Source organism: Tachyglossus aculeatus, chromosome 16, assembly GCF_015852505.1.
Source record: "Tachyglossus aculeatus isolate mTacAcu1 chromosome 16, mTacAcu1.pri, whole genome shotgun sequence".
NCBI lineage: Eukaryota > Metazoa > Chordata > Mammalia > Monotremata > Tachyglossidae > Tachyglossus > Tachyglossus aculeatus.
Genome location: NC_052081.1, coordinates 24,499,638 through 24,525,779, shown reverse-complemented (window position 1 = coordinate 24,525,779; position 26,142 = coordinate 24,499,638). Strand labels below are relative to the sequence as shown.

General features: G+C 43.8%; 1 protein-coding gene across 2 annotated transcripts in view; it reads left to right on the top strand.

Moving 5' to 3' along the window:
* The window catches only part of WDR11 (WD repeat domain 11), a 141,408-nt gene that overhangs the window by 20,200 nt on the left and 95,066 nt on the right, over positions 1-26,142 (top strand). For both annotated transcript variants that reach the window (XM_038757737.1, XM_038757736.1), the window contains exons 6-11: positions 50-215; positions 6,369-6,483; positions 8,641-8,836; positions 11,810-11,910; positions 13,539-13,715; positions 24,210-24,294. In XM_038757737.1, coding sequence (XP_038613665.1) covers positions 50-215; positions 6,369-6,483; positions 8,641-8,836; positions 11,810-11,910; positions 13,539-13,715; positions 24,210-24,294 — 840 coding nt within the window. The remainder of the gene's footprint in view (positions 1-49; positions 216-6,368; positions 6,484-8,640; positions 8,837-11,809; positions 11,911-13,538; positions 13,716-24,209; positions 24,295-26,142) is intronic.

Sequence of the window (26,142 nt, the reverse complement as noted above, 5' to 3'; positions counted from 1 at the left end):
GAGGACGCGGTCAGTTTTACCGTGTCGATTCGACGCGTTCGTTTTCCAGCGCCGAATCTGTGACTCTCAACGACTGCCTGCAGCTGTCCTACCTGCCATCGAAAAGAAACCACATGCTACTGCTCTATCCCCGAGAAATTTTAATCCTTGATTTGGAGGTGAACCAGACTGTCGGCGTGATTGCCATCGAGAGGACCGGAGTGCCTTTTCTCCAGGTAATTGGCCAGCTCGTTGACGTAAGGACAGTCAGAGCGGGTTGGAAATCCACCTGATTTCAGTCGCGAGTCACGAATCCTCAGTTCAGTCATCGTTGTTTTCATCAAGCGCTTAGTACGGTGCTCTGCACACAGTAAGCGCTCAATAAATACGATTGACTGATTGATGAAGTGCATTTCGTGTTGTCGTAGGTAGCCGTGATCCCTATCTCTTGCAACTCAGGGAGATGTAGATTTCAATGTTCTTCAGAGTGTATCAGCTAGTTAATGAGTTGGTTTCTTTTATTCATTGAGGTCAGCCATTTATATGATCATTGGGACTGTAAATTATTTCCAATTCACTAGATTTGGCATCTTGGAGAATAATTTTGCCGCTCTCTATAAAGGTAACAACAGCCATCGCCCAAAATAGCACTTTATTTGTTCTATTTAACTAGAACAAGCTATTTGGGATTTTTATCCACAGGTGTGAATTTACCTTGCATTCTTCTTGCTCACGTTTATCCTACATTTCCCTTAACAGGCCATTTAACTTTTTAGGACTGAGTACTGGTTTGGGAACTCGGGAGAGCCTGGTTCCGATCCCATAATAATAATAATTCCGATATTTATTAAGCGCTTCATATGTGCCGGGCGCTGTACTAAGCACTGGGATTGGTACAAGGAAATCAGGTTGGATACAGTCCCTGCCCTGAGTCGGGCTTACAGTCTTAACCCCCATTTTACAGATGAGGTAACTGAGGCACAGAGAAGTGAACTGACCTGCCCCAGGCCACACAACAGACAGGTGGCAGAGCAGGAATTAGAACCCGTGACCTTCTAACTCCAAGCCCATGCTCTATCCACTATGCCATGCTGCTTCCCATCTCTGCCACTGGCTTCCTTTGGGGCTTGGGCAAGTTATGTAGACTGGAAGCCCATTGTGGGTAGGGAATGGGTCCGTTTACTGTTACAATCTTCTCTCCCAGGTGCTTAATAGAGCACAGAGAAGCAGCGTGGCTCAGTGGAAAGAGCCCTGCCTTGGGAGTCCGAGGTCGCGGGTTCCAATCCCGACTCTGCCACGTCTGCTGGGTGACCTTGGTTACCTCATCTGTAAAATGGGGATGAAGACTGGAAGCCCCACATGGGACCACCTGATCACCTTGCATCCCCCCAGGGCTTAGAACAGTGCTTTGCACATAGTAAGTGCTTAACAAATGCCATCATCATTATTATTATTATTAATACAGTACTCTGCACACAATAAGTGCCCAATAAATAATAATAATGGCATTTATTAAGTGCTTACCATATGCAAAGCACTGTTCTAAGCGCTGGGGAGGTTGCAAGGTGATCAGGTTGTCCCATGGGGGGCTCAAAATGAGATTGAATGAATGAATTTTAACTCTCCAGGCCTCAGTTTCCTCATCTATAAAATGGGCATAGAATCTTTACTCTTCCTACCTCGGAGTGTGAGCCCATTGTGCAATAGGGACTTTTTGAATCTGATTCTCATGTATCTGCCCCAGTCCTCAGCATTGGCACAAAGTCAATCATCATCATCATCATCAATCGTATTTATTGAGCGCTCACTGTGTGCAGAGCACTGTACTAAGCGCTTGGGAAGTCCAAGTTGGCAACATATAGGGACAGTCCCTACCCAACAGTGGGCTCACAGCCTAAAAGGGGGAGACAGAGAACAAAACCAAACATACTAACAAAATAAAATCAATTTTGTCTTTCCATACTAAGAGCTGAAGGTATGGGATTGGATAGTGGAGACTGGATTCAAAAGCAAACGTGTGCTCCCACACAAGAAACCAGCAAGAGAATTTCACTCACAACTGGGTGAATAAAGTTTCTCTCCTTCTCACTGCACATCCACTGTTCTGTGAGGTCCTTTAGATGGAACCGGTTAAATCTTCAAGGCTGCCAAATCATGTTGTCCCAGCAAAGAGAGTCACCATTTGTAACTGAACCCCCCAGAATATGGTACAAAACACGAAAGACACAATATGTAACTTACACGTCTTTAACTTACAGGTTATTTCATTAGCAGCCTATAAACTGAACTTCACATGTAACGTGTGGCTTTAGTTACTACGGTATCAGGCACAATGAGGCGGTTTTAAATTTAGGGGAGGGATAACAATGGATATAATTGATGGACTAAAATAAATCCCAGGTGGAGTAAAAATACCAAAATAGAGGGTATAATCCAATAATAACGAAGTAACTCATGATCTGGTTCAAAAAGTAAAACAAAAACTCTTCCCAAATTAAAGAAAATCCCCAGTTTATTTTTCAAAGAGAAGCATCATTAGGACTATCTTTCTAAAGTAGCAAAGCTCACTTATCTCCGTAAAATTTCTGGTTAACACATTTTTTTTTTTTAAAAGTCAGTGCGTAGAATATACCATTCCCATTCATTAGGATGAAGTAAGACGTGACTCTGTTTACGCAAAACTGCGGAGGGACAAAGGGGCTGCTGGGAGGTTTAAGATGATTCCCAACTTGAGAAGTGTCAGTAGCATCTTAAGAGATGCCTTTTGGGGGAAAGAGCACGGACTTGGGAGTCGGAGGACCTGGGTTCTAATTCCAGCTCTGCAACCTGCCTACTGGGTGACGTTGGGCAAGTCTCTTCACACGTCTGAGCTTCAGTTTCCTCATCTGTAAAGTGGGGACTAAATACTTGTTCTCCCTCCTATTTAGACTGTGAGCTTGATAAAGGATAAGGGACTATGTCCGACCTGTTGATCTTAAATCTACCCTAGGGCTCAGTATAGTGCTTTGCACATAGTTTGTGCTTAATAAATGCCATTGAAAGAAAAAAAAGGGTTATTTAGACTGGGTATTCAATTTGTTGGGTAGATGGTTCCATTTCTTGCTTGCTAATCTCCAAAGCGGCCTCGGGGAGATATTGGGCTGTAAGCTCAGTGGTCTGTTGTGACTTATTGATAAACATTAACATTAACTCTCCCCCTTCTAGACTGTGAGCCCACTGTTGGGTAGGGACCGTCGCTACATGTTGCCAACTTGTACTTCCCAAGCGCTTAGTGCAGTGCTCTGCACACAGTAAGCGCTCAATAAATACGACTGATTGATTAACAAAAATGTCATGTGAATATAAGGGTCTCGTAATATGTAATTGGAAGTTAGAATTAGCTTTGACTAAAACCTCGAAGCAGATGACTCCTGAATCTATCTTGCTCGTCCCAATCACTCTCTTTTTCTGCAGTCTCACGTTTCCCCCGCCTCCAGCATATCTTTAGATGAATATCCTTTCTAGTTCAGTCTCTACCTCAGCGCATCCCAAGCTGAACCCCCCTTTTTTCCTTCCAAATCCTCTCTTCCATCAGAGTTGCCAACGGTACCATCTTTCCCATCACGCTCTCCTTGGCTCTTCCCTCTCAACCCCTCTGTTCAGCCTGTCGTCAGATCCCGTCACCTCTTCATCCATAAAATGTATCCGGAAATCCGCCGTTTCTTCTCCATCCAAACCACCACCTAGCTGGTCAAGGTGTTCATCATGTCCCGATTGACTGTTCCATCAGCATCCTCCCTGACTTGCCTGCCTCCGCTTTCTCCCCGCTCCAGTCCGTTCTTTATCCCGCTCACCGGATCGTTTTTTTTCCTAAAACACCGTGTCTCCTCACTCCTCAAACCTCATTCCTTCCCATAAACGCGTAGCAGTGCCCTGCACACAGTAAGCGCTCAATAAATACGATCGAAGGAATGAATGAATCCCAACCAGAAGCTCCTGGCCGTCGGCTTTGCGACACTCGGTCGGCTCTCTCTCTTTTTACTCCTCCTTAATGCTCTTTCACTACACCCCAGCTCGCCAGCTTCCTTCTCTCAAGCCAAACCAACTCACTTCTCCACCTTCCCGCCTCTCTCGCCCCTTCCCTTGTTCCCAGAACTTCCTCCCCCTTCCCGTAGAGAAGCAGCGTGGCGGCTCCGCCCCTTGCCCGCTGTGTGATCCTGGGCAAGTCACTTCTCTGTGACTCAGTTCCCTCACCTGTAAAATGGGGATTGAGAGCGTGAGCTCCCTGTGCGACAACTTGATTACCTTGTATCCCCCGCCCCAGCACTTAGAACAGTGTTTGGCATGTAGTAAGCGCTTAACAAATACCGTAATCATTAATTATTATCCGGCACATCCCTGCTCTCCCTATCTGTGAATCGCCTTCCCTGATAATCTCTCATCTTCCCATCCTCTTTCTGGCTTAACAAATACTGTAATCATTAATTATTATCCGGCAGATCCCTGCTCTCCCTATCTGTGAATCACCTTCCCTGATAATCTCTCATCTTCCCATCCTCTTTCTGCTCCACCTGCCAGTTCAGAGTCCCTGTGCACTCAGACACTTGGGCATTGACACGCCTCAAAGGTTTATGTTTATATCTTTATATTCCACTTGTAATTTATTTTGTTTTTTTATGGCCTTTATTAAGCACTTACTATGTGCAAAGCACTATTGTAAGCGCTGTTTTCACATCCATCTCTCCGACTAAATGGTAAATTCCATGAGGGTCAGAATCCGTCTAGTGAATCTGTTGTAATCTCTCCAGCAGTTAATTCGGTGCTCCGTACACAGTTTCTTTCAGTAAATACAGTTATTTATTTTATTATGATGGCATTTATTAAGCGCTTACCATGTGCAAAGCACTGTTCGAAGCGCTGGGGAGTTTACAAGGCGATCAGGTTGTCCCACGGGGGGCTTACAGTCTTCATCCCCATTTGACAGATGAGGGAACTGAGGCCCAGAGAAGTGAAGGGACTTTCCCAGAGTCACACAGCTGATAAGTGGCGGAGCTGGGATTTGAACCCATGACCTCTGACTCCAAAGCCCCGGCTCTTTCCACTGAGCCACACTCACTTTTTACGGTTGATTATCGATACTCTGTAATCCACGTTAATATCTTTGACATATCCTGAATGAAAACTGTCTTCGTATACATTATCGTTAACATAAAAAATTCTAATTACATGGCAGTGCAATTTGTCCTAAAACGTGTGATTATTTTGGCATTTAAAAAAAAAAAAATGATTTTCGTCTACCTCAGTTGCAAGGTTCCCTCCTTTAAGATCCGTGAAAATGTTCCTTGAATGAGTTACAATTACCTCAAAACTCCTAAGGTTTTGGTTCCCTTTCCTAACCCTAAATTCGAGTTTTGGAGTTAAATAGTATTTTACGTAGTATATTTCCTTGGCAATTCTAAATCGATTTGTTTATTCTAGAGATTGCTGGGATTAATCTAAAAACGTATTTCGCCGAACTATTTTAAATTTCTTGTAATATTTTAAGTGTTCATATAGTGCTAAGCTAATATTCATTCAACCTTATTTATTGAGCACTTACTGTGTGCAGAGCACTGTATTAAGCGCTTGGGCGTGTAAAATATAACAATAAGCAGACACATTCCCCGCCCACGGTGAGTTTACAGTCTAGAAATCTCGAGTTCTCGAGAATTCCGGTTTTTGGTCCCGTTGCTTAGATGCAGATAAATATCACTTTTTACATATTTAAAATCCATAGGATTTGAAAGAACACGTCTATAAGGCATTCATTCATTCATTCAGCCGTATTGAGCGCTTACTGTGTGCAGAGCACTGTACTAAGCGCCTGGGAAGTACAAGTCGGCAACATATAGGGACGGTCCCTACCCAACAGCAGGCTCACAGTCTAACAGGGTTAGAAAAGTTGAAAAGAAGAGGAATTCAAACCGTTGGGGGATCGAGACAGCTTCATTTCAGACTGGGCTGAAACAATGGAGGTATTTCATACTGGAATTGCACAGCCTGGAACGGGGATCTGAATGGAGTCTACACAACCCTGAAGGGTGTAGACAGGTGAAAACAGAACTGCTCTGTGCCGAAGTCACTACCGCGACTAGCGGAAACCCTCTGAAGCTGGACCATGGTGGATTAAAAGCAATAAAAGGAAACACTTTTTAACACCGCAGGAAAGGAGGACGTTACCGTAAGAAGATGGTAAGCAGAAACTCACCGCTGATAATTCATCCATAAAGGGTTATTAAAGGAAAAGGTTGGGAAATGAAATGCGTTGTTAACCCCGGGCTCTCCAAGAATCCTTCGGTGCCACTGCCGAACCCTGGAAGGACCTGTCGCTTGGCGTTCCTTCTGATGCCGTGTTAAAATTGGTTCTCCAGGTAATCCCCTGCTTTCAACGGGATGGACTGTTTTGCCTACATGAGAACGGCTGTATCACTTTAAGAGTTCGCAGGTCTTACAGCGCTACGACCGGCGTTCCAAATGAGGAGCCGGGTGAGTCCGGCTGATTTCATTATCTCGACCGTATCCGCTCCCTAATTTTACTCCAGAATTCTTTTCTGCGGCCGGAAAAACGAGATGCAGAGGGTGACGTTTTGGCCGGACTCTGCAACTTTTGTGAGGGAGTGTGGCTTATGATTTCGGTGTAAGACTGAAGCGTTTGAAGAATGTCTCTCTCTTTGCGTCCTTTCCCTACTTCTTCCCATCCCTGTCCCTCCCTCTCCCCATTCTGTCCCCCTTCCTTCCCCCCTCTTATTTCCATCCTCCCCCCAGCCCCCATTCCCATCCTTTCCCCGCCTTTCCTCATACTTTTCCTCCCTCTCCCCATTCCTTCTTCATCCTTTTCCTCATTCCCCTTCCCCATCTCTCCCCGCCACCCACTGATCCCTTCCTAACCATCCCCTCCGATATGTATATTTGAGTGCATTGGCATGCGTGGTATAGGGGATGCTAAGTTCAGGGTCCAGAAGAGGGGCAGGAAAACAGCTTCGAAAGGGGAGAACGGGAAGAGAACAGGATTGGAGGAGTGAATGTCTTTCAGTAATTGGATTTAATGCCAGTGATCACTGCAATTGGTTAGTAACTAAGCTGGAGTAATAAACAGTAGGTGACTGTATCCAGTACTAAAGAAGAGTCACGGCAAAAATCACATTTGGAAAATTCTAACGGCTTTCAGACGATTATGAAGTCCGATTGCCGATTACCAACCGAGATCCGTTAATGGCGCAAACGTTATCTGTGTGCGTGGTACTGAAAATATTTTACATATTTTAAGGTAGTATTCAAGTCAGCTATTTTCTATCAGATAAGAATCTTAGAGACTAAATTTGGTTTCTGGTTCCTGAAACAGGTGACAGCTGTGACTTTTTGTCTGAGGTCAGTGGTGGTACTATTTCCCTTCTTCGAGAATATCTCTTCAGGAACTGCAACTGCATTTTCCAGTTTTATAAACTTTAATTTTTATAAATCCCTCCAAAGCCCTTGAGTTAAAACCGTCGGTCTTTCAAACAACAGTCGCGTTTTATTTTTAATTGAACCTTCGATGAAACGAGAGATGCCTTTAAACCTCCAGTTCTGTTTTGAGTAGCTCAAAATGCATTCTTTAATAGAGCATCCCCAAATCACAATTTTAATTGAATATTATATAATAAAATAAGGGCTAAACAGCAATGAATAATGGCCCTTCTGTAGGCTTACCAAAACACCCACCTCTAGGCTAAACTCACTGCGGGCGGGGAGCCTGTCTACCAACTCTGTCGTATTGTACTCTCCTAAGCGCTTAGTACAGCGCTCTGCACTCAATAAGGGCTCAATGAATATCACTGATTTGCTTGGAAGAATGGACCCATTTATCAAGAGAAACAGTGTGGCCTAGTGGCTTGGGAATCGGAAGACTCTGGGTTCTAATCCCAGCTCTGCCGCTTGTCTGCTGTGTGTGACCTTGAGCGAGTCACCTCACTTCCCTGTGCCTCAGTTTCCTCATCTGTAAAGTGAGGATCAAGACCGTGAGCTCTATGCGGTACGTGGATTGGGTCTAACAGTATATCCCATTGCTTAGTACAGTGCCTGGCACATAGTCAGTGCTTAACAGATACCAAGTGCTTAGTCCAGTGCTCTGCACATAGTAAGCGCTCAATAAATACGATTGATGATGATGATTTGGAAAAAAAAAAAAAAGGTAGGAATTCACCGGAAACCAGGAATCTTTTCTAGTATTCTGTTGTCTTTCGATGAACTTGTACTTCCCGAGCGCTTCGTACAGTGCTCTGCACCCAGGAAGCGCTCAGTAAATCATTATCATCATCATCAATCGTATTTATTGAGCGCTTACTATGTGCAGAGCACTGTGCTAAGTGCTTGGGAAGTACAAATTGGCAACACATAGAGACAGTCCCTACCCAACAGTGGGCTCACAGTCTAAAAGGGGGAGACAGAGAACAAAACCAAACATACCAACAAAATAAAATAAATAGGATAGATATGTACAAGTAAAATAAATAGAGTAATAAATATGTACAACCATATATACATATATACAGGTGCTGTGGGGAAGGGAAGGAGGTAGGATACGATTGAATGAGTGAAAGTAGTTCTGGGAAGGCTTCCAGAAAGCTGTCTGACTTGGTTTACCCCTTGGTTTGTTGCCTCAAGATACCGATCCGGTTCAGGAGCTGACCTATGACCTTCGAAGCCAGTGTGATGCGATTAGGGTGACCAAAACCGTTCGTCCGTTCAGCGCGGTCTGCTGCCCCGTCAACGAGAACTCCGCTGCCCTCGTCGTGAGCGATGGCCGAGTGATGATATGGGAGCTGAAGTCTTCCATCTCTAGCCGGAACTCACGGAGCAGGTGAGGTAGCCGTTTCCTTCTCGGGACGTACCCGTCCTCGAGCCCGGCCCGGAGGATCGGGTGTTGGGATAAGCGCCCGGCTCCTGTCCAACTTTGGAATGGAAAAGGGAGAATTGGAGCGGTCCCTTCTTTTTACCCCCGTTCCCTGCGCAGGGGGCTGGAGGAAAGACAACCGTGGCCCGAGTTTCCTTGGCGGCCGTGAGGAGCGGCTCACCTCCTCCAAGATCTTACCTCCTTCCCTTCCCCACAGCACCTGTATATATGTAGATATGTTTGTACATATTTATTACTCTATTTTACTTGTACATATCTGTTCTACTTATTTTATTTTGTTATTATGTTTGGTTTTGTTCTCTGTCTCCCCCTTCTAGACTGTGAGCCCGCTGTTGGGTAGGGACCGTCTCTATATGTCGCCAACTTGGACTTCCCAAGCGCTTAGTCCAGTGCTCTGCACACAGTAAGCGCTCAATAAATACGATTGATTGATTTATTGATTGATTCCAGCTCTGAGGAGATCCACCGAGAGCCGATCAATAAATACGATTGATTGATTGATTGATTCCAGCTCTGAGGAGATCCACCGAGAGCCGATCGGTGTGATCCACGCCCTGCCGAAACGTGGCCTGGCTCTATTCCGGCACCGGAGTCCGGGGCGGCCGCGCTGCTGAGGAAATGCGAGTCACGTCGCGGATCCGGCCGGTCCCTCCGGCCTGATCCGAGAACGGAGCGGGGAGCGCCTTGGGAGGAAGACTTTTCGGGGAAGGGAAGCTGTGGGACTCTGAGGGGCCGAGGGCCGAGAGGATCCGGCCGGAAGCAAAGCACCTTTTGCTTCCCTGCCAATCCCAAATGGTCTGGATCACCTGGACAGTAGGGGATTTTGGAGTCCTCGTAATTGATCGTGTACGCGTGTGGTTTTGTGAGCCCACTGTTGGGTAGGGACCGTCTCTATATGTTGCCAACTTGGACTTCCCAAGCGCTTAGTACAGCGCTTCGCACACGGTAAGTGCTCAATAAATACGATTGAGTGATTGATAGTGTGAGCGGGAGAGAGAGAAAGAGAGAGAGTCACTTAAGACACTTAAGACTATGTGCTTGGCACATAGTAATAATAATAATAATAATAATAATAATAATAATAATAATAATAATGATGGCATTTGTTAAGGGCTTACTATGTGCAAAGCACTGTTCTAAGCGCTGGGGGGGTTACAGTGTGATCAGGTTGTCCCACGTGGGGCTCACAGTCTTAATCCCCATTTTTACAGAGGAGGGAACTGAGGCTCAGAGAAGTTAAGTGACTTGCCCAAGAGCAGCGTGGCTTGGTGGAAAGAGCCCGGGCTTAGGAGTCAGAGGTCGTGGGTTCAAATCCCGGCTCCGCCACTGTCGCTGTGTGACCATGGGCAAGTCACATATGTATTACTCTATTTTATTTGTACATATTTATTTATTTTATTTTGTTAATATGTTTTGTTTTGTTGTCTGTCTCCCCCTTCTAGACCATGAGCCCGCTGTCGGGTAGGGACCGTCTCTATATATTGCCAACTTGGACTTCCCAAGCGCTTAGTACAGTGCTGTGTACCCAGTAAGCGCTCAATAAATTCGATTGAATGAATGAATGTTTTGTTTTGTTGTCTGTCTCCCCCTTCTAGACCGTGAGCCTGCTGTCGGGTAGGGACCGTCTCTATATGTTGCCAACTTGGACTTCCCAAGCGCTTAGTACAGTGCTGTGTACACAGTAAGCGCTCAGTAAATTCGATTGAATGAATGAATTTTTTGTTTTGTTGTCTGTCTCCCCCTTGTAGACCGTGAGCCCGCTGTCGGGTAGGGACCGTCTCTATATGTTGCCAACTTGGACTTCCCAAGCGCTTAGTACAGTGCTCTTCACACAGGAAGCGCTCCATATAGTAAAGTAAGAAGGAAGGAAAATCAGGAAAAACTGAACTATTTTCGTGAAAAATAAAAGGAAAAGGAAAAATTGTACTATTGTACAAACATGTCCGGAGGGAATAGCTGAAATAATTGAATGTCCAATTAATGCTAAGGCTCTAAGTACATTCATTCATTCATTGAGTGCCTACTGTGTGCAGAGCACTGTACTAAGCGCTTGGAAAGTACAATTCAGCAACAGTGCATAATTGCTAAGGTGCCTTTGGAGGGCATTTTGAATTCAGTTGGGGAAGGCTTCCTGGAGGAAGTAAGGCTTTGAAGATGGGGGAAAATTGTGGTCTGTCAGACTGGAGGGGTGGAGGAGAGCTGTGGGCCTTGAATTTGCAATAAAAAGTGTCCGCTGTTTTCTAATAATAATAATACCGGTTTTTTTTATGGTATTTGCTAAGCACTTATTGTATATCAAGCACTGTTTTAAGCGCTGGGGTAAATGCATTTAAGCAGGTTGGTTACAGTCCCTGTCCCACAGTCGAAGAAGGAGGAAGAATAGGTACCAAATGCCCACTGGGCAGATTGGGGAACTGAGGCTCGGAGAAGGTCACGCAGCAGACGGGTGGATTAGAACTCGGGTCTTTCGACTCCCAGCCAAGGCTCTTCCCACCGGGCCACGCTGCTCCTCGAATCGAAGCTGGTAAGCAAAGAATATCTTTCATTCTTCCTTATTAAACCCTACCCTCATGTATCTAAGGGACTTGGAGGGAATTCAACCCAGAATGCGCGAAAACCACCGATTTGGGCCAGGATCTGAAGTGAGCAAGCAGCGTGGCCTAGTTGGCAGAGCAGGGGCTTGAGCGTCAGAGGAACCTGGGTTCTAATCCCGGCTCCTCCACTCGTCCGCTGTGCGACCACGGGCAGGCCCCGTCACCTCTCTGTGCCTCAGTTTCCTCATCTGTGAAAGGGAGGTGAAGACTGTGAGTCCCCGTGTGGGACCGGGCACGTGGTAAGCGTTCAACCGACGGCATATATGAAAAACAAAACAAAAAGGGGCAGCTTTCTAAATTTCCATCGGTTTTCTCCTTCCGCTAGCTCGGGCACATCGCCTTTGTATTCCCCGGTGTCTTTCTGCGGGATTCCTGTGGGACCACTGCAGAATAAGCTCCCGGACCTTTCCTTAGACAACATGATCGGTAAGAGTTCTGTTTTTCTTAATTTTACACACACAAAAAAATCCACATCACACTTGGATTTCTTATTTTCCGTACAAGTTAGTGTTATTGAGGAAAAGTAAAAAGCAGAGACCATCTGTAAACCAAATAAAGTGCCAAAGCGCAGGAGGGGGAGAATTTCTCGGGTGACAAGAAGAATAGTATGCTTATAGACTATATGTTGGTCAAATTAGTAGTGGGCCAAAAAAAGGAAAAGACTCCACTTATCAGATAGATTAAAAGTATGACTACGCCTCTTGTTAGGCAAGTGGAAATTGGGGATATATTTCAGTGGCCCCCTAAGTTTGATAAGAACAACTTTTGTTCTAAAGAATATTTAAATAAAATTAAATGGCAAATCACTTTTATAGTGGTTCCGTCTCTGACAGTCTATGCGAGAAACATATTTTCTGTTGAGTTACAAAATGACTAATTCCTGGGGTGAAATTTGTAGTGAGCAGCGTAATACGAAGTTCAGTTCCTCGGTCCTCTTTAAATTGAACAACAGTTTTATAGTCAATTATCTGTCCTGAACTTTCAAAGTGTTTAGCAACTAAAAAAAATTAATTTCTATTAGGTTTTGAGTTGGTTTTGTTCTCTGTCTCCCCCTTTTAGACTGTGAGCCCACTGTTGGGTAGGGACTGTCTCTATATGTTGCCAACTTGTACTTCCCAAGCACTTAGTACAGTGCTGTGCACACAGTAAGCGCTTAATAAATACGATTGATTGATATAAGCACTTAATAAATGTCATCACTATTATTATTATTATTATTAAATCAGTTTAAAAAGTTGCCAGGAGTGTCTTGAAAAGCTCCTAGGGACCTCTTCAAGACTACTTGTTTTGGTGGAATCCTGGGGGTATGTATTCAGATCTTGAGAAGCAGCGTGGCTCAGTGGAAAGAGCTCGGGCTTTGGAGTCAGAGGTCATGGGTTCAAATCCCGGCTCCGCCACTTGTCAGCTGGGTGACTTTGGGCAAGTCACTTCACTTCTCTGGGCCTCAGTGACCCCATCTGTAAAATGGGGACTAAGACTGTGAGCCCCAAGTGGGACAACCTGCTCACCTTGTAACCTCCCCAGTGCTTAGAACCGTGCTTTGCACATAGTAAGCGCTTAATAAATGCCATTATCTTCTAGACTGTGAGCCCACTGTTGAGTAGGGACCATCTCTATATGTTGCCAACTTGTACTTCCCAAGTGCTTAGTACAGTGCTCTGCACACAGTAAGCGCTCAAATACGATTGAATGGATTAATGAATCAAAGCGCTTAGAACAATGCCCTGCACACAGTGAGCGCTCAATAAAGACGATTAAATGAATGAATTCATTCAGTCGTATTTATTGAGCGCTTACTGTGCGCAGAGGACTGTACTAAGCCCTTGGAAAGTACAATTCAGCAACAGATAGAGACAGTCCCTGCCCACAACGGGCTCACAGTCTGGAAGGGAGGAGACAGACATCAGAACAAGTAACCAGGCATCAATAGCATCAGTATAAATAAGTAGAATTATAGATATATATACGAATCGTTAATATAAATAAATAGGATTTTGTGTGCGTAGCTAGGTCGGAATTTCAGTAATTAAAAAGCGTACTGTGGTTCCCTTCAGGACAAAGCACAATTGCCGGGGAAGAGCCTTCGAAAGGTTCCCTCTTTCAGGAAGTGCACTTGAAATTTCTGCTGACAGGACTCCTTTCCGGACTTCCCTTGCCCCCATTCGCCATTCGAATGTGCCCACCTCTTACCACAAAGAACATAAAGCTCTATCAGCCCCTCCTTGCCGTTGGTGAGTATTTTCGCAGTTTTTAAGAATGTTATTCATATGGCAGTGCGTAGTAGACGGCCCTTTTTTTTCTTTTCTGGAGCGGGTTTTGAAAGGAGAGAAATCTTTGAAGAGCCGTTTGTAAATTTCCCCTTTGCCGCCTCGTCTGTTCTCCTTTTCTCGGTCTCTGGTCTTGGCCCAGAGAAGGTAAATTCTGAGAATTAAGAATGAAAAGTCTCTGAACGTGCGAAGTGGCTCTTCCACTGTGTTGAATTGCTGGCTTTTTGGGGAGTGTTCGTTCGTTCGTTCAGTCGTATTTATTGAGCATCTTTTCGCAACCTAGCCTCTGTTAATTATTGATTGTCTGACATACTAGAGATACATGGAAATAGAGAGTAATAAGAAGGTTTGTGTGGTGTCCATTTCATTTCTTAACAGGAAATGGAACATCTTGCTATTTTCAGCTTCATACTGGCAAATAGAGAGTGATAAGAAGGTTTGTGTGGTGTCCATTTCATTTCTTAACAGGAAATGGAACATCTTACTATTTTCAGCTTCATACTGGCCTATTACATATTTGTTATTCGAGAGTGACCGAAGGAGTTGTCTTTTCTTTTAATGATAAATGGTGATGCCAATAATAATAATGGTGTTTACTATGTGTCAGGCACTGTACGAAGAGCTGTACAAGATAGGTTGGAAACAATCCCTGTCCCGCATGGGTCCCGTAGAGGGAAGAGGATTCATTCTCCATTCTGCCGATGAGGAAACTGAGGCACAGAGAAGTGAAATGACGGCCAAGTCAGACGAGTGGCAGAGCTGGAATTAGAACCCAGATCCCCTGATTCTCAGGCCCATCTTCTTTCCACGAGGCCGTGCTGCTTTCTTTTCTTTGAAAGCCAACATATCCAATCTTTAACTTTCAAAACCTTCTCAATCTGCTGTCAGTGTTGATGTATTTGAAAGTTGGGTATAGATATACCCATTCCTTGAAAGGCAGATTCTATGTTATCTTTTATATTGAATCTTTCTTGTGTTTGATAATTTAGTCATTTACTTCTGAAGGTACTTGTGTTAGCGATAGTACTAATAGTATTTATTGAGCACACATTGGGTTTAATGTACTTTACTACGGACTTGGGAAAGTTCAGCAGAAGCAGCAGGATTGTTTTCTGCCCACAGGAAGCCTACACTCTAAGGTGGCTTTATGCTCTTCCTTGTATTTGTGCTTTATCCTTCTTAAATGTCTATTTGATCGTGAGGCCTGTTTTCCTTTACTACCGTTGTGCCTGATATTTTATTTTTTTTGGTTGCTGTATGGACAGTTTAGTTTCCAACTGGTTATTAGTAATTTGGGAATGATAACCTCTCTCTTTCTCTCTCTCTCTCTTTGTCTCTCTCTCCTGCCCCCTTCTTTTTCTCTCTCTGGCTCTCTCTTTTTCACTTTTGTTTTCTTCCTGCCTGAAGGCAGCGAGGAAAAAGTACCATTTATGCTGTGAAAAAGTACCAGGGATTTTCCCATAATACGGTGTCATTATTCACAAATCCAGAATTTAAGCCTGATAACTTTATTAAACACGGATTTGTAGTGAGATGCCTTCATCCTTACGAAAATATGATTATAACTTAATAAGAATACGGGAAAAGCTGAACTCTTTGTCTCTACTGGATTTTCTCCTCTTCTTATGTTTCTTACCACAGTTGACTACACCACAATCCTACAGTCTTAGAATCTCTCAATGGGGGAGTTATCTTCATATCTATAATTCTATGTATAATTGATATTTATGCCTGTTTTACTTTTTTTTGGCATTTATTAAGCGCATACTATGTGCAAAGCACTGTTCTAAGCGCTGGGAAGGTTACAAGGTGATCAGGTTGTCCCACGTGGGGCTCACAGTCTTAATCCCCGTTTTACAGATGAGGTCACTGAGGCACAGAGAAGTTAAGTGACTTGCCCAAAGTCACACAGGTGACAATTGGTGGAGCCGGGATTTGAACCCATGACCTCTTCATTCAGTTGTATTTATTGAGTGCTTACTGTGTGCAGAGCACTGTACTAAGCGCTTGGAAAGTGCAATTCAGCAACAAATAGAGACAGTCCCTACCCAGCAATGGGCTCGGGGGGATACAGACATCAAAACAAGTAAACAGGCATCAATAGCATCGATATAAATAAACAGAATTATATATATATATATATATATATATATCTCCACATTAGTGTATATGCACATATTTATGATTCTATTTATTTTATTAATGATGTGTATATATCTATAATTCTATTTATATTGATGCCTGTTTCCTTGTTTGGGTGTCTGTCTCCCCGCTTCTAGACTGTGAGCCCGTTGTCTCTCTTTATTGCTGAATTGTGTTTCCCCAGCGCTTAGTATAGTGCTCTGCACACAGTAAGTGCTCAATAAACCCGATTGAATGAATGAATGGATTCCTCCCTGTCCTGAAACTCCCTGTTCAAAATCCTGCCGGCTGTTCCTCCACAGTTTTCCCAGATCCATCGTTTCTCCTCCTCCGTTAATAATAATTGTGGTGTTAAGCATTTACTACGTGCCAACCCCACACTCAGTGCTGGGAGAGATACAAGTTAATTAAGTGGGACACAGTCCTCCCCCACGGGGCTCCCAGTCTGAGCAGGAGAAAGAACAGGTATTTAATTCCCATTTTGCATCCGAGACCTAGAGAAGTTGAATGAGTTGCCCAAAGTCACATAGCAGCCAAGATCCCACTCCGGGTCCTCAGACTTCCGCGTACCTGAGCTCTTTTCCCTAAACCTCACTCCTTCCCATTAAAACCAGCCTCCTGGTCTGGTCTGAGCCTTTATACCCTCCCAGCTGGACAACTGCTCTGCTGCTTCCAACCTCTCTCCTTATTCCCTCATCCCTTCGTGCTTCCCAGATGATCCCATTAAAGCGCTGTTAAGCAGGCATTCCCAGCTTCCATTTCTCCGTGCGTCAAACGGAAGCTCCCGACCGTTGGATTCAAGACTTTCCGTGAACCGGAGTGCACGTTTTACCCATCTGCTCTCTTCTCCTGCTACACCATTCATTCATTCAATCAATTAATCAATCATATTTATTGAGCGCTTACAGTGTGCAGAGCACTGTACTAAGCGCTTGGGAAGTACGAGTTGGCAACCTATAGAGACGGTCCCCACCCAACCGCCGCACTTCACGTGCTTGGCTCTTCCTAAGCCAACCTTCGAAGATTACCTTGCTCTCGTGTCCTCTGTTGAGGAATCCCTTTCGCTCCTGCCCCCCGAAAATCCACGAAACCGTGTTCTTTCCCCCCTTGCAAGACGTTTAATTAAAGTTACCTCCCCCGAGAAACAGGAGTGTGGCCTTTTGGAAAGGACGTGGGCCTGCGAATCAGCAGCTCGCGCTCCGTTCCTGGCCGTGCCGCTTGCCGGCCGTGGGACGAGTGACTTGACTTTTCTGGGCCTCAGTTTCCTGTTCTGAAGGATGGGATTAAAACGCAGATTCTCCCATGTGGGACTGGCAGAAGCATCGCGTGGTGGTTAGAGCACGTGCCTGGGACTCAGAAGGTCCCGGCTCTCCCCTATACTAATAATGATACGATGGCATTTATTAAGCGCTTACTATGTGCAAAGCACTGTACTAAGCGCCGGGGAGGTTACAAGGTGATCAGGTTGTCCCATGGGCGGGGGGGCTCACAGTCTTAATCCCCAAGTCTGTTCCGTGGGTTTGGGCAAGTCACTTCACTTCTCTGGGCCTCAGTTCTCTCATCTGTAAAATGGGGATTAAGACTGTGAGTCCCATGTGCGACAGGGACCGTCCCCGACCCGATTATCTTGGATCTACCCTTGGATCTTGGATCAAGCGCTTAGTACAGTGCTCTGCACATAGTAAGCGCTCAATAAATACGATTGATGATGATCTACCCCAGTGCTTAGAACAGTGGCCTGGCACATAGTAAGCCCTTGACATACCATAATTATGAAAATAATAACTACCACTATTATTATTTCATATCTGTCCCAGCCTTTCCTATATGCTTGGTATGTAGTAAGTACTTAACAAATAACACAATAATTAGTATTATTATTATCATCATTATTCTTGTTGAGCATTTCACTAACCACCACTGGTCAGGGCTTCCCATTAGCACATTTATGTGTCTTGAATTGTTAATTTTTGCTTTATTTTTCTTATTACCCTTTATTTTTATTTATTTATTTATTTATTCATTCATTCACTCATTCATTCATTCATTCATTTAGCTTGTACGTATCTTTCTATTTATTTTATTTTGTTAATATGTTTTGTTTTGTTGTCCGTCTCCCCCTTCTAGACTGTGAGCCCACTGTTGGGTAGGGACCGTCTCCATATGTTGCCAACTTGTACTTCCCAAGCGCTTAGTACAGTCCTCTGCACACAGTAAGCGCTCAAGAAATACGATTGATTGATTGATTGATATATATATGTTCCCTCTTGTCCCCAGTGCACGCATGCTACCTATATCTTCCTCTCTAAGCCATTGCGTTTTAAATTTCTACATTTACCATACTCTAAGTTTCTAGTAGCATGGCTCAGCGGAAAGAGCCCGGGCTTTGGAGTCAGAGGCCATGGGTTCAAATCCCGGCTCCGCCAACTTCAGCTGTGTGACTTTGGGCAAGTCACTTAACTTCTCTGGGCCTCAGTTACCTCGTCTGTAAAATGGGGATTAAAACCGCGAGCCCCACGTGGGACAACCTGATCACCTTGTAACCTCCCCAGCGCTTAGAACGGTGCTTTGCACATAGTAAGCGCTTAACAAGTACCATTATTATTATTATTAGTAGTAATTATTATTATTATTATTATTATTAATTATTATTACACTACTCTCAGCTCAGGAAGCACCCAGTACAGTGCTCTGAACATAGCAGGTGCCCAATCGATGCCGCTGCTGCTCTGACAAAAAATGAAGTCTGATATTCAACCCCATTGCTTCTTGAATTGCGTCTCAGAAAAGGTCGATAGCAGTTCTTCTGAGGTTTGAGACTGCATTAATCAATCAATCGTATCAATCAATCAATCAATCATTAGAGATTGAGCCGTAGTTTGCCAAATATGAAATAACAAACCCAGGTTGCTGGGTTGATGTGTAACACTGAATGAAAAGGTTAAATCCAATACTGGGTTCCCATTATTTTCCTTTTCATAAATTCATTTGGGTCCCAAACAATCATTAGGAAGTTGTTTTCGTGGCGCTACTCTGATGCTTTTATCAGTATATAAGAAAGTGATTTAAATGAGTAAATTACTCTTATTACTACTTATTACAAGTAATTTGTCTGATGAACACTGTTTCGTAATTTAGGAACTTCCTATTCCCGAATTTAGGGTTGCCATGGACACCCTTGGTCGAAACCTTTTATATTTTCCACGTAAGGAATTTAAGCTGTGCCTCCCAGAATATCGCGTCAATATCCTAGAGAAGCGGTATTGGGAAGTGGAAGGAACACGGCCCTGGTAATCAGAGGGTGTCGGGTTCTAATCGCCGTCTGCTGCGTGACCTTGGGCAAGTCGCTGAACTTCTCTGCGCCCATGTAAAATGGGGATTAAATGCTCCTCCGGCCTCAGTCCTAGACTGTGAGCCCCATGGGGGACGAGGAGTGTGTCCGCCCCGATTATCTTGTACGTACCCCCGGGCTTAGTACAGCGGTTGGCACGTACTGGGCGCTTAATAGATACCGTTGAAAAAAGTGAAGTGATTTCAGTGTGAAAACCACAAAATCACGTGTCATGAAGGAAGGTATCGAGGAGGAGGGACAGTCGGTGAGCCGCGGTCCTTACGCTTCAGGACTGAGAACCTGCTTGGAGCAATTGATTTTAAGGGTCCAGACCGTTCCAGAGTTATTCCCACTCTCTCTCTCGCTCCCATGCCAGCCAGCGTCCCACTGGTGTTCAAAGCTCCGAGCGCGTAGGCGGGAAATCATCATCATCAGTCGTATTTATTGAGCGCTTACTGTGTGCAGAGCACTGTACTAAGCGCTTGGGAGGTACAAGTTGGCAACATCTAGAGACAGTCCCTACCCAGCAGTGGGCTCACAGTCTAAAAGGGGGAGACAGAGAACAAAACCAAACGTACTAACAAAATAAATAGGATAGATATGTACAAGCAAAATAAATAAATAGAGCAATCAATCAATCAATCAATCAATCAATCAGTCGTATTTATTGAGCGCTTACTATGTGCAGAGCACTGTACTAAGCGCTTGGGAAGTACAAATTGGCAACACATAGAGACAGTCCCTACCCAATAGTGGGCTCACAGTCTAAAAGGGGGAGACAGAGAACAGAACCAAACATACCAACAAAATAAAATAAATAGGATAGAAATGTACAAGTAAAATAAATAAATAAATAAATAGAGCAATAAATATGTACAAACATATATACATATATACAGGTGCTGTGGGGAAGGGAAGGAGGTAAGACGGGGGGGATGGAGAAGGGGACGAGGGGGAGAGGAAGGAAGGGGCTCAGTCTGGGATAACAGATAATTAATATCTGTTCTTCTGATCTTGTCGTGTAAATAACGTCTACCTCTTTGACTTGTAAACAGGCCGAAATACATTTATCTTTAGTCATCCTACATGACTCCATTCCTCCTAATATGCCAAACTGCCTCTTTCTGCTGTGTGACCTTGGGCAAGTCACGTATTTATTACTCTATTTTATTTGTACATATTTATTCTATTTATTTTATTTTGTTAATACGTTTTGTTTTGTTGTCTGTCCCCACCCCTTCTAGACTGTGAGCCCACTGTCGGGTAGGGACCGTCTCTGTATGTTGTCAACTTGGACTTCCCAAGTGCTTAGTACAGTGCTCTGCACACAGTAAGCGCTCAATAAATACGATTGATTGATTGATATTTATTTATTTATTTATTTTACTTGTACATATTTATTCTATTTATTTTATTTTGTTAATACGTTTTGTTGTCTTTGTCCCCCTTCTAGACTGTGATCCCGCTGTCGGGTAGGGACCGTCTCTATATGTTGCCAACTTGTACTTCCCAAGCGCTTAGTACAGTGCTCTGCACACAGTAAGCGCTCAATAAATACGATTGATTGATTGATATTTATTTATTTATTTATTTTACTTGTACATATTTATTCTATTTATTTTATTTTGTTAATACGTTTTGTTGTCTTTGTCCCCCTTCTAGACTGTGATCCCGCTGTCGGGTGGGGACCATCTCTATATGTTGCCAACTTGTACTTCCCAAGCACTTAGTACAGTGCTCTGCACACAGTAAGCGCTCAATAAATACGATTGATTGATTGATATTTATTTATTTTACTTGTACATATTTATTCTATTTATTTTATTTTGTTAATACGTTTTGTTATCTGTCTCCCCCCTTCTAGACTGTGAGCCCGCTGTCGGGTAGGGACCGTCTCTGTATGTTGTCAACTTGTACTTCCCAAGCGCTTAGTACAGTGCTCTGCACACAGTAAGCGCTCAATAAATACGATTGATTGATTGATATTTATTTATTTTACTTGTACATATTTATTCTATTTATTTTATTTTGTTAATTCGTTTTGTTGTCTGTCTCCCCCTTCTAGACTGTGAGCCCGTTGTCGGGTAGGGACCGTCTCTATATGTTGCCAGCTTGTACTTCCCAAGTGCTTAGTACAGTGCTCTGTGCACAGTAAGTGCTCAATAAATGCGATTGAATTAAATTAAGGGGTTTTCATCTGTTCAGACATTGGTTCCCGAAATCCTGTCTTAGAGATGCTCGAGTTGCATCTGAATACATTCAGAAGGTAATCAGTCAGATTTATGGAGTGCTTTCTGTGTGCGAAGGACTGTACTGAGCGCTTGACAGAGTGGGGAAGCAGCGTGGCTCAGTGACAAGGCCGCGGGCTTGGGAGTCAAAGGACGCGGGTTCTAATCCTGACTCTGCCACTTTTCAGCACTTAGTACAGTGCTTTGTACATAGTAAGCGCTTAATAAATGCCATCATTATTATTGTCTGCTCTGTAACCTCGGGCAAGCCACTTGACTTCTTTGTGCCTCAGTTCCCTCATCTGTAAAATGAGGATTAAGACCGTGAGCCCCACGTGGAGCAACCTGATAAGCTTGTATCTACCCCAGCACTTAGAACAGTGCTTGGCACATAGTAACCACTTAACAAATACCATGATTATCATAATAATAATTATCATTATTGCAGTATAACAGAGTTGGTGGACGTGCTCCTTGCCCACAGTGAGCTTAGGTTTTAGAGGGAGAGATAGTCATTAATGTTAATAAAGAAATAGAGAAGCAGCGTGGCTCAGTGGAAAGAGCGCGGGCTTTGGAGTCAGGGGTCATGGGTTCGAATCCTGGCTCTGCCAGCTGTCAGCTGTGTGATTTTGGGCCAGTCACTTCACTTCTCTGGGCCTCAGTTCCCTCATCTGTAAAATGGGGATTGACTGTGTGCCCCCCCGTGGGACAACCTGATCTCCTTGTAACCTCCCCAGCGCTTAGAACAGTGCTTTGCACATAGTAAGCGCTTAATAAATGCCATCATCATTATTATTATTATTATTATTAAATTAAGGATATATACATAAGTGCTGTGCGGCTGAAGGACGGGGTGTATAAAGAGGGCAAATCCTAGTGCAAGAGTGAAATCTAAGAAAGACTGAGAAGTGGGTTCTGGTTTGTGCTAATTTCAGAGTCATAAATGGTGTTATCAATCAGTCAATCAATCGTATTTATTGCGCACTTACTGTGTGCAGAGCACTGTACTAAGCGCTTGGGAAGTCCAAGTTGGCAACTTATAGAGGCGGTCCCTACCCAACAGCGGGCTCATAGTCTAGAAGCTTATCATTCTAGATCTCAAGGTACTCATTTCTGCCCAGATGGATTTTCATTACACATTCCGGCTAAAATCCAGTTAGGGAAACTAGGGAACGTTTGCCTGAACCGCACTGGATTCACGGCGTGTGCCGTTGGAAAACACGCGTGTTTGCGTGCCTGTGGGTTCGGAACGGGTGAGTTTTCTGTAACTTGAGGTATTTGCGAGTTTGCAAGAGAACCGGCTCCCGTCTGATTGTGGTTGATAGCTAAAATCCAGCCTTTAAATTAGGGAGTATCCACCGGACCCCGGTCCTATTTTGGTTTACTTCTTTTTTTGTACCGACTGCCCCACTTATCATCATCACCGATCGTATTTATTGAGCGCTTACTGTGTGCAGAGCACTGTACTGAGCGCTTGGGAAGTACAAGTCGGCAACATATAGAGACAGTCCCTTCCCAACAGTGGGCTCACAGTCTAAAAGGGGGAGACAGAACTAAACCAAACGTACTAACAAAATAAAATGGGGAGAGCATCATCATCATCGTCCACAATCACACTGGGATGGCCAGTCTCTGCAGAGTCAATCAGTGCTATTTACTGAGCGCTTACTGTGGGCAGAACCGGTGGATCCGATTCCCGCCCACAATCTGGTGGAGGAGCTCACGGTGCAGAACCCCGAAGCAGAAATGAAATTGCAACTTAAAAAGAGGAAACGACATAAATCGACGAAAACAGAATAATTAAAGGAGTGAGGGACTCTAGTAAAATAATTTTACTTGTACATATTTATTCTATTCATTTTATTTTGTCAATATGTTTTGTTGTCTGTCTCCCCCTTCTAGACCGTGAGCCCGCTGTTGGGTAGGGACCGTCTCTATGTGTTGCCAACTTGGACTTCCCAAGCGCTTAGTACAGTGCTCTGCACACAGTTTGCGCTCAGTAAATGCGATTGGATGAATGAATGAATGAACATTTATTTTACTTGTACATATTTGTTCTATTTATTTTATTTTGTTAATTTGTTTTGTTGTCTGTCTCCCCCTTCTAGACCGTGAGCCCGCTGTTGGGTAGGGACCGTCTCTATGTGTTGCCAACTTGGACTTCCAAAGCGCTTAGTACAGTGCTCTGCACACAGTAAGCGCTCAATAAATACGATTGAGTGAATGAATGAACATTTATTTTACTTGTACATATTTATTCTATTTATTTTATTTTGTTAATTTGTTTTGTTGTCTGTCTCCCGCTTCTAGACTGTGAGTCCGCTGTTGGGTAGGGACCGTCTCTATGTGTTGCCAACTTGGACTTCCCAAGCGCTTAGTACAGTGCTCTGCACACAGTTTGCGCTCGATAAATTTGAATAAATGAATGAATGAACATTTATTTTACTTGTACATATTTGTTCTATTTATTTTATTTTGTTAATTTGTTTTGTTGTCTGTCTCCCCCTTCTAGACCGTGAGCCTGCTGTTGGGTAGGGACTGTCTCTATGTGTTGCCAACATGTACTTCCCAAGCGCTTAGTACAGTGCTCTGCACACAGTAAGCGCTCAATAAATACGATTGAATGAATAATCAGGACTGTGTTTGTTATGAGGATGGGGGAAATTCTCTCTTTTTTTTTTGTCCATAAACCCGGTAAAGCAGTGGGTACTAGGTTATTTAAGCCTTGTTTAAAACTTGCAATATTCATTTTTGCAGGTACAAGCACTGGATCTGTTTTAGTGTATCATCTTACCAGTGGATTATTACACAAGGAATTAAGCATTCATTCCTGTGAAGTCAAGTGAGTATGGCTTTGTACGGCTGTGGGGCGTTTTTCTTTTTCACTTTCAAATCAATTGAGGAGATGAAAAGTGAAGGTTTCAGTAGAAACCAGGCTGTAGCCTTTTCTTATGATGGAGGAGAAGATTTCTTTTCTTTACTACGTGTTTCCAGTAGCAATCAGTAGCTGCTCTGCGAGAGCAAGATAATTGCGGTAAATTGAAAGCTGCAGTTAGATGAAAAGTTGGGCTGATTATAAATATTGAATTCCTAACATGTGTTTGTTGATCAAGGACGAGCAGGGTTGTTTGCTTATTCGTAGAACATTACACAAATGGGAATTCTTAACACAACAAGCTTTATTACCGCGTGGTTTTTCTTTTATTCCCGGGACTTGTGTATTTCTCTCTAGAAATGCTCTCCTTCACTGTTCAGGTTAATTTATTCTTGTTTTTACTGCTATGAAGATGGACCTGTAATTGTTCTGATTACTTAATTCAGTACCAAATTGCATTAAAGTGTGTTTTTTGTTATACTGAATTAAATCATTAGCTGTCGCACTAGTTTTGCTTCTTAATATAAATAGCAGAAAAGGCACCACTTAACGTTTGCCCTTTAATCAATTGTATTTATTGAGCGTTTACTATGTGCAGAGCACTGTACTAAGCGCTTAGCACTGTACTTGGGCATGATACTTGGGCATGATGTGATTTGTATTGGGCCATAAATATCAACTCTGTTGTATTGTACTCTCCCAAGCGCTCAGTACAGTGCTCTGCAAACACTAAGTGCTCAGTAAATGCGATTGATGATACAGGGCAACCAGTGTCAGACGATGGGCATGAAAATTAGTCCTGGAAATAGCATTTCCATCAATTGGAACTAGTGCAGTTAAATTGGAAGCTGACAGGAGGCCGCTATATAAACGAACGACCCGTCCAATGCAGAAAGTAACAGGGAATTTTCCAAGTCTCATTAAGAAAAACTTTGGGGCAAACAGGGAAAAAGTCCCAGGAACCAGGCACAAACTGGAAACCAAGACAAGCAAGTACATTTTGAAGAAAATAGGAGGAAGGGAGGACTCCTAAAACCAAGGTCCTCTACAGGAATTTTGCACTGTGGCTTAGCGGAAATAATAGTAATAATAATAATGGCATTTATTAAGCGCTTGCTATGTGCAAAGCACTGTTCTAAGCGCTGGGGTGGCTACAAGTTGAGCCCGGGCTTGGGATTCAGAGGTTGTGGGTTCTAATCCTGGCTCCGCCACTTATCAGCAAGTCATTTAATTTTTCTGGGCCTCAGTTACCTCATCTGTGAAATGGGGATTAAGGCTCTGAGCCTCACATGGGACAAGCCGCTTAACTGGTTGTCTACCCCAGCGCTTACAACAGCGCTTGGCACATCGTAAACGCTTAGCAAATACGGTAATTTTCATTATTATTACTGTTGATACGTACACTTGTAAGATACCAGGAAATGATTGGTCTTTGTCGGTAAAACCTTTGTAAGCAGGCCAGTACTAGTCAACATTTAGGCCTCATTATGGTGGTTCATTCATTCAGTCTTATTTATTGAGTGCTTACTGTGTGCTTACTGGTGGTTGCGTGCTTTTAGCTGCCAGTTAAAAGGGTTTTTCCCGGGAATCCCCCACTTTCTAAATTCGCTGCCAGCCAAGGCCGAGGAGCCTCTCCGGGGAGTTGAAACCACTGCACAGCAAGAACCCGCCAGTACATCTAGAAGTTGAAATGGGAAAACTGGTTCCCACCGTGTCCAGAAAGGAAGGGCACGTACGGCACCACGGGTCTACCCACCCAGTTGGATGCCGTAACCAGTCAGGCGGTGGTATTTGTTGAGTGCTTACTATTGCAGA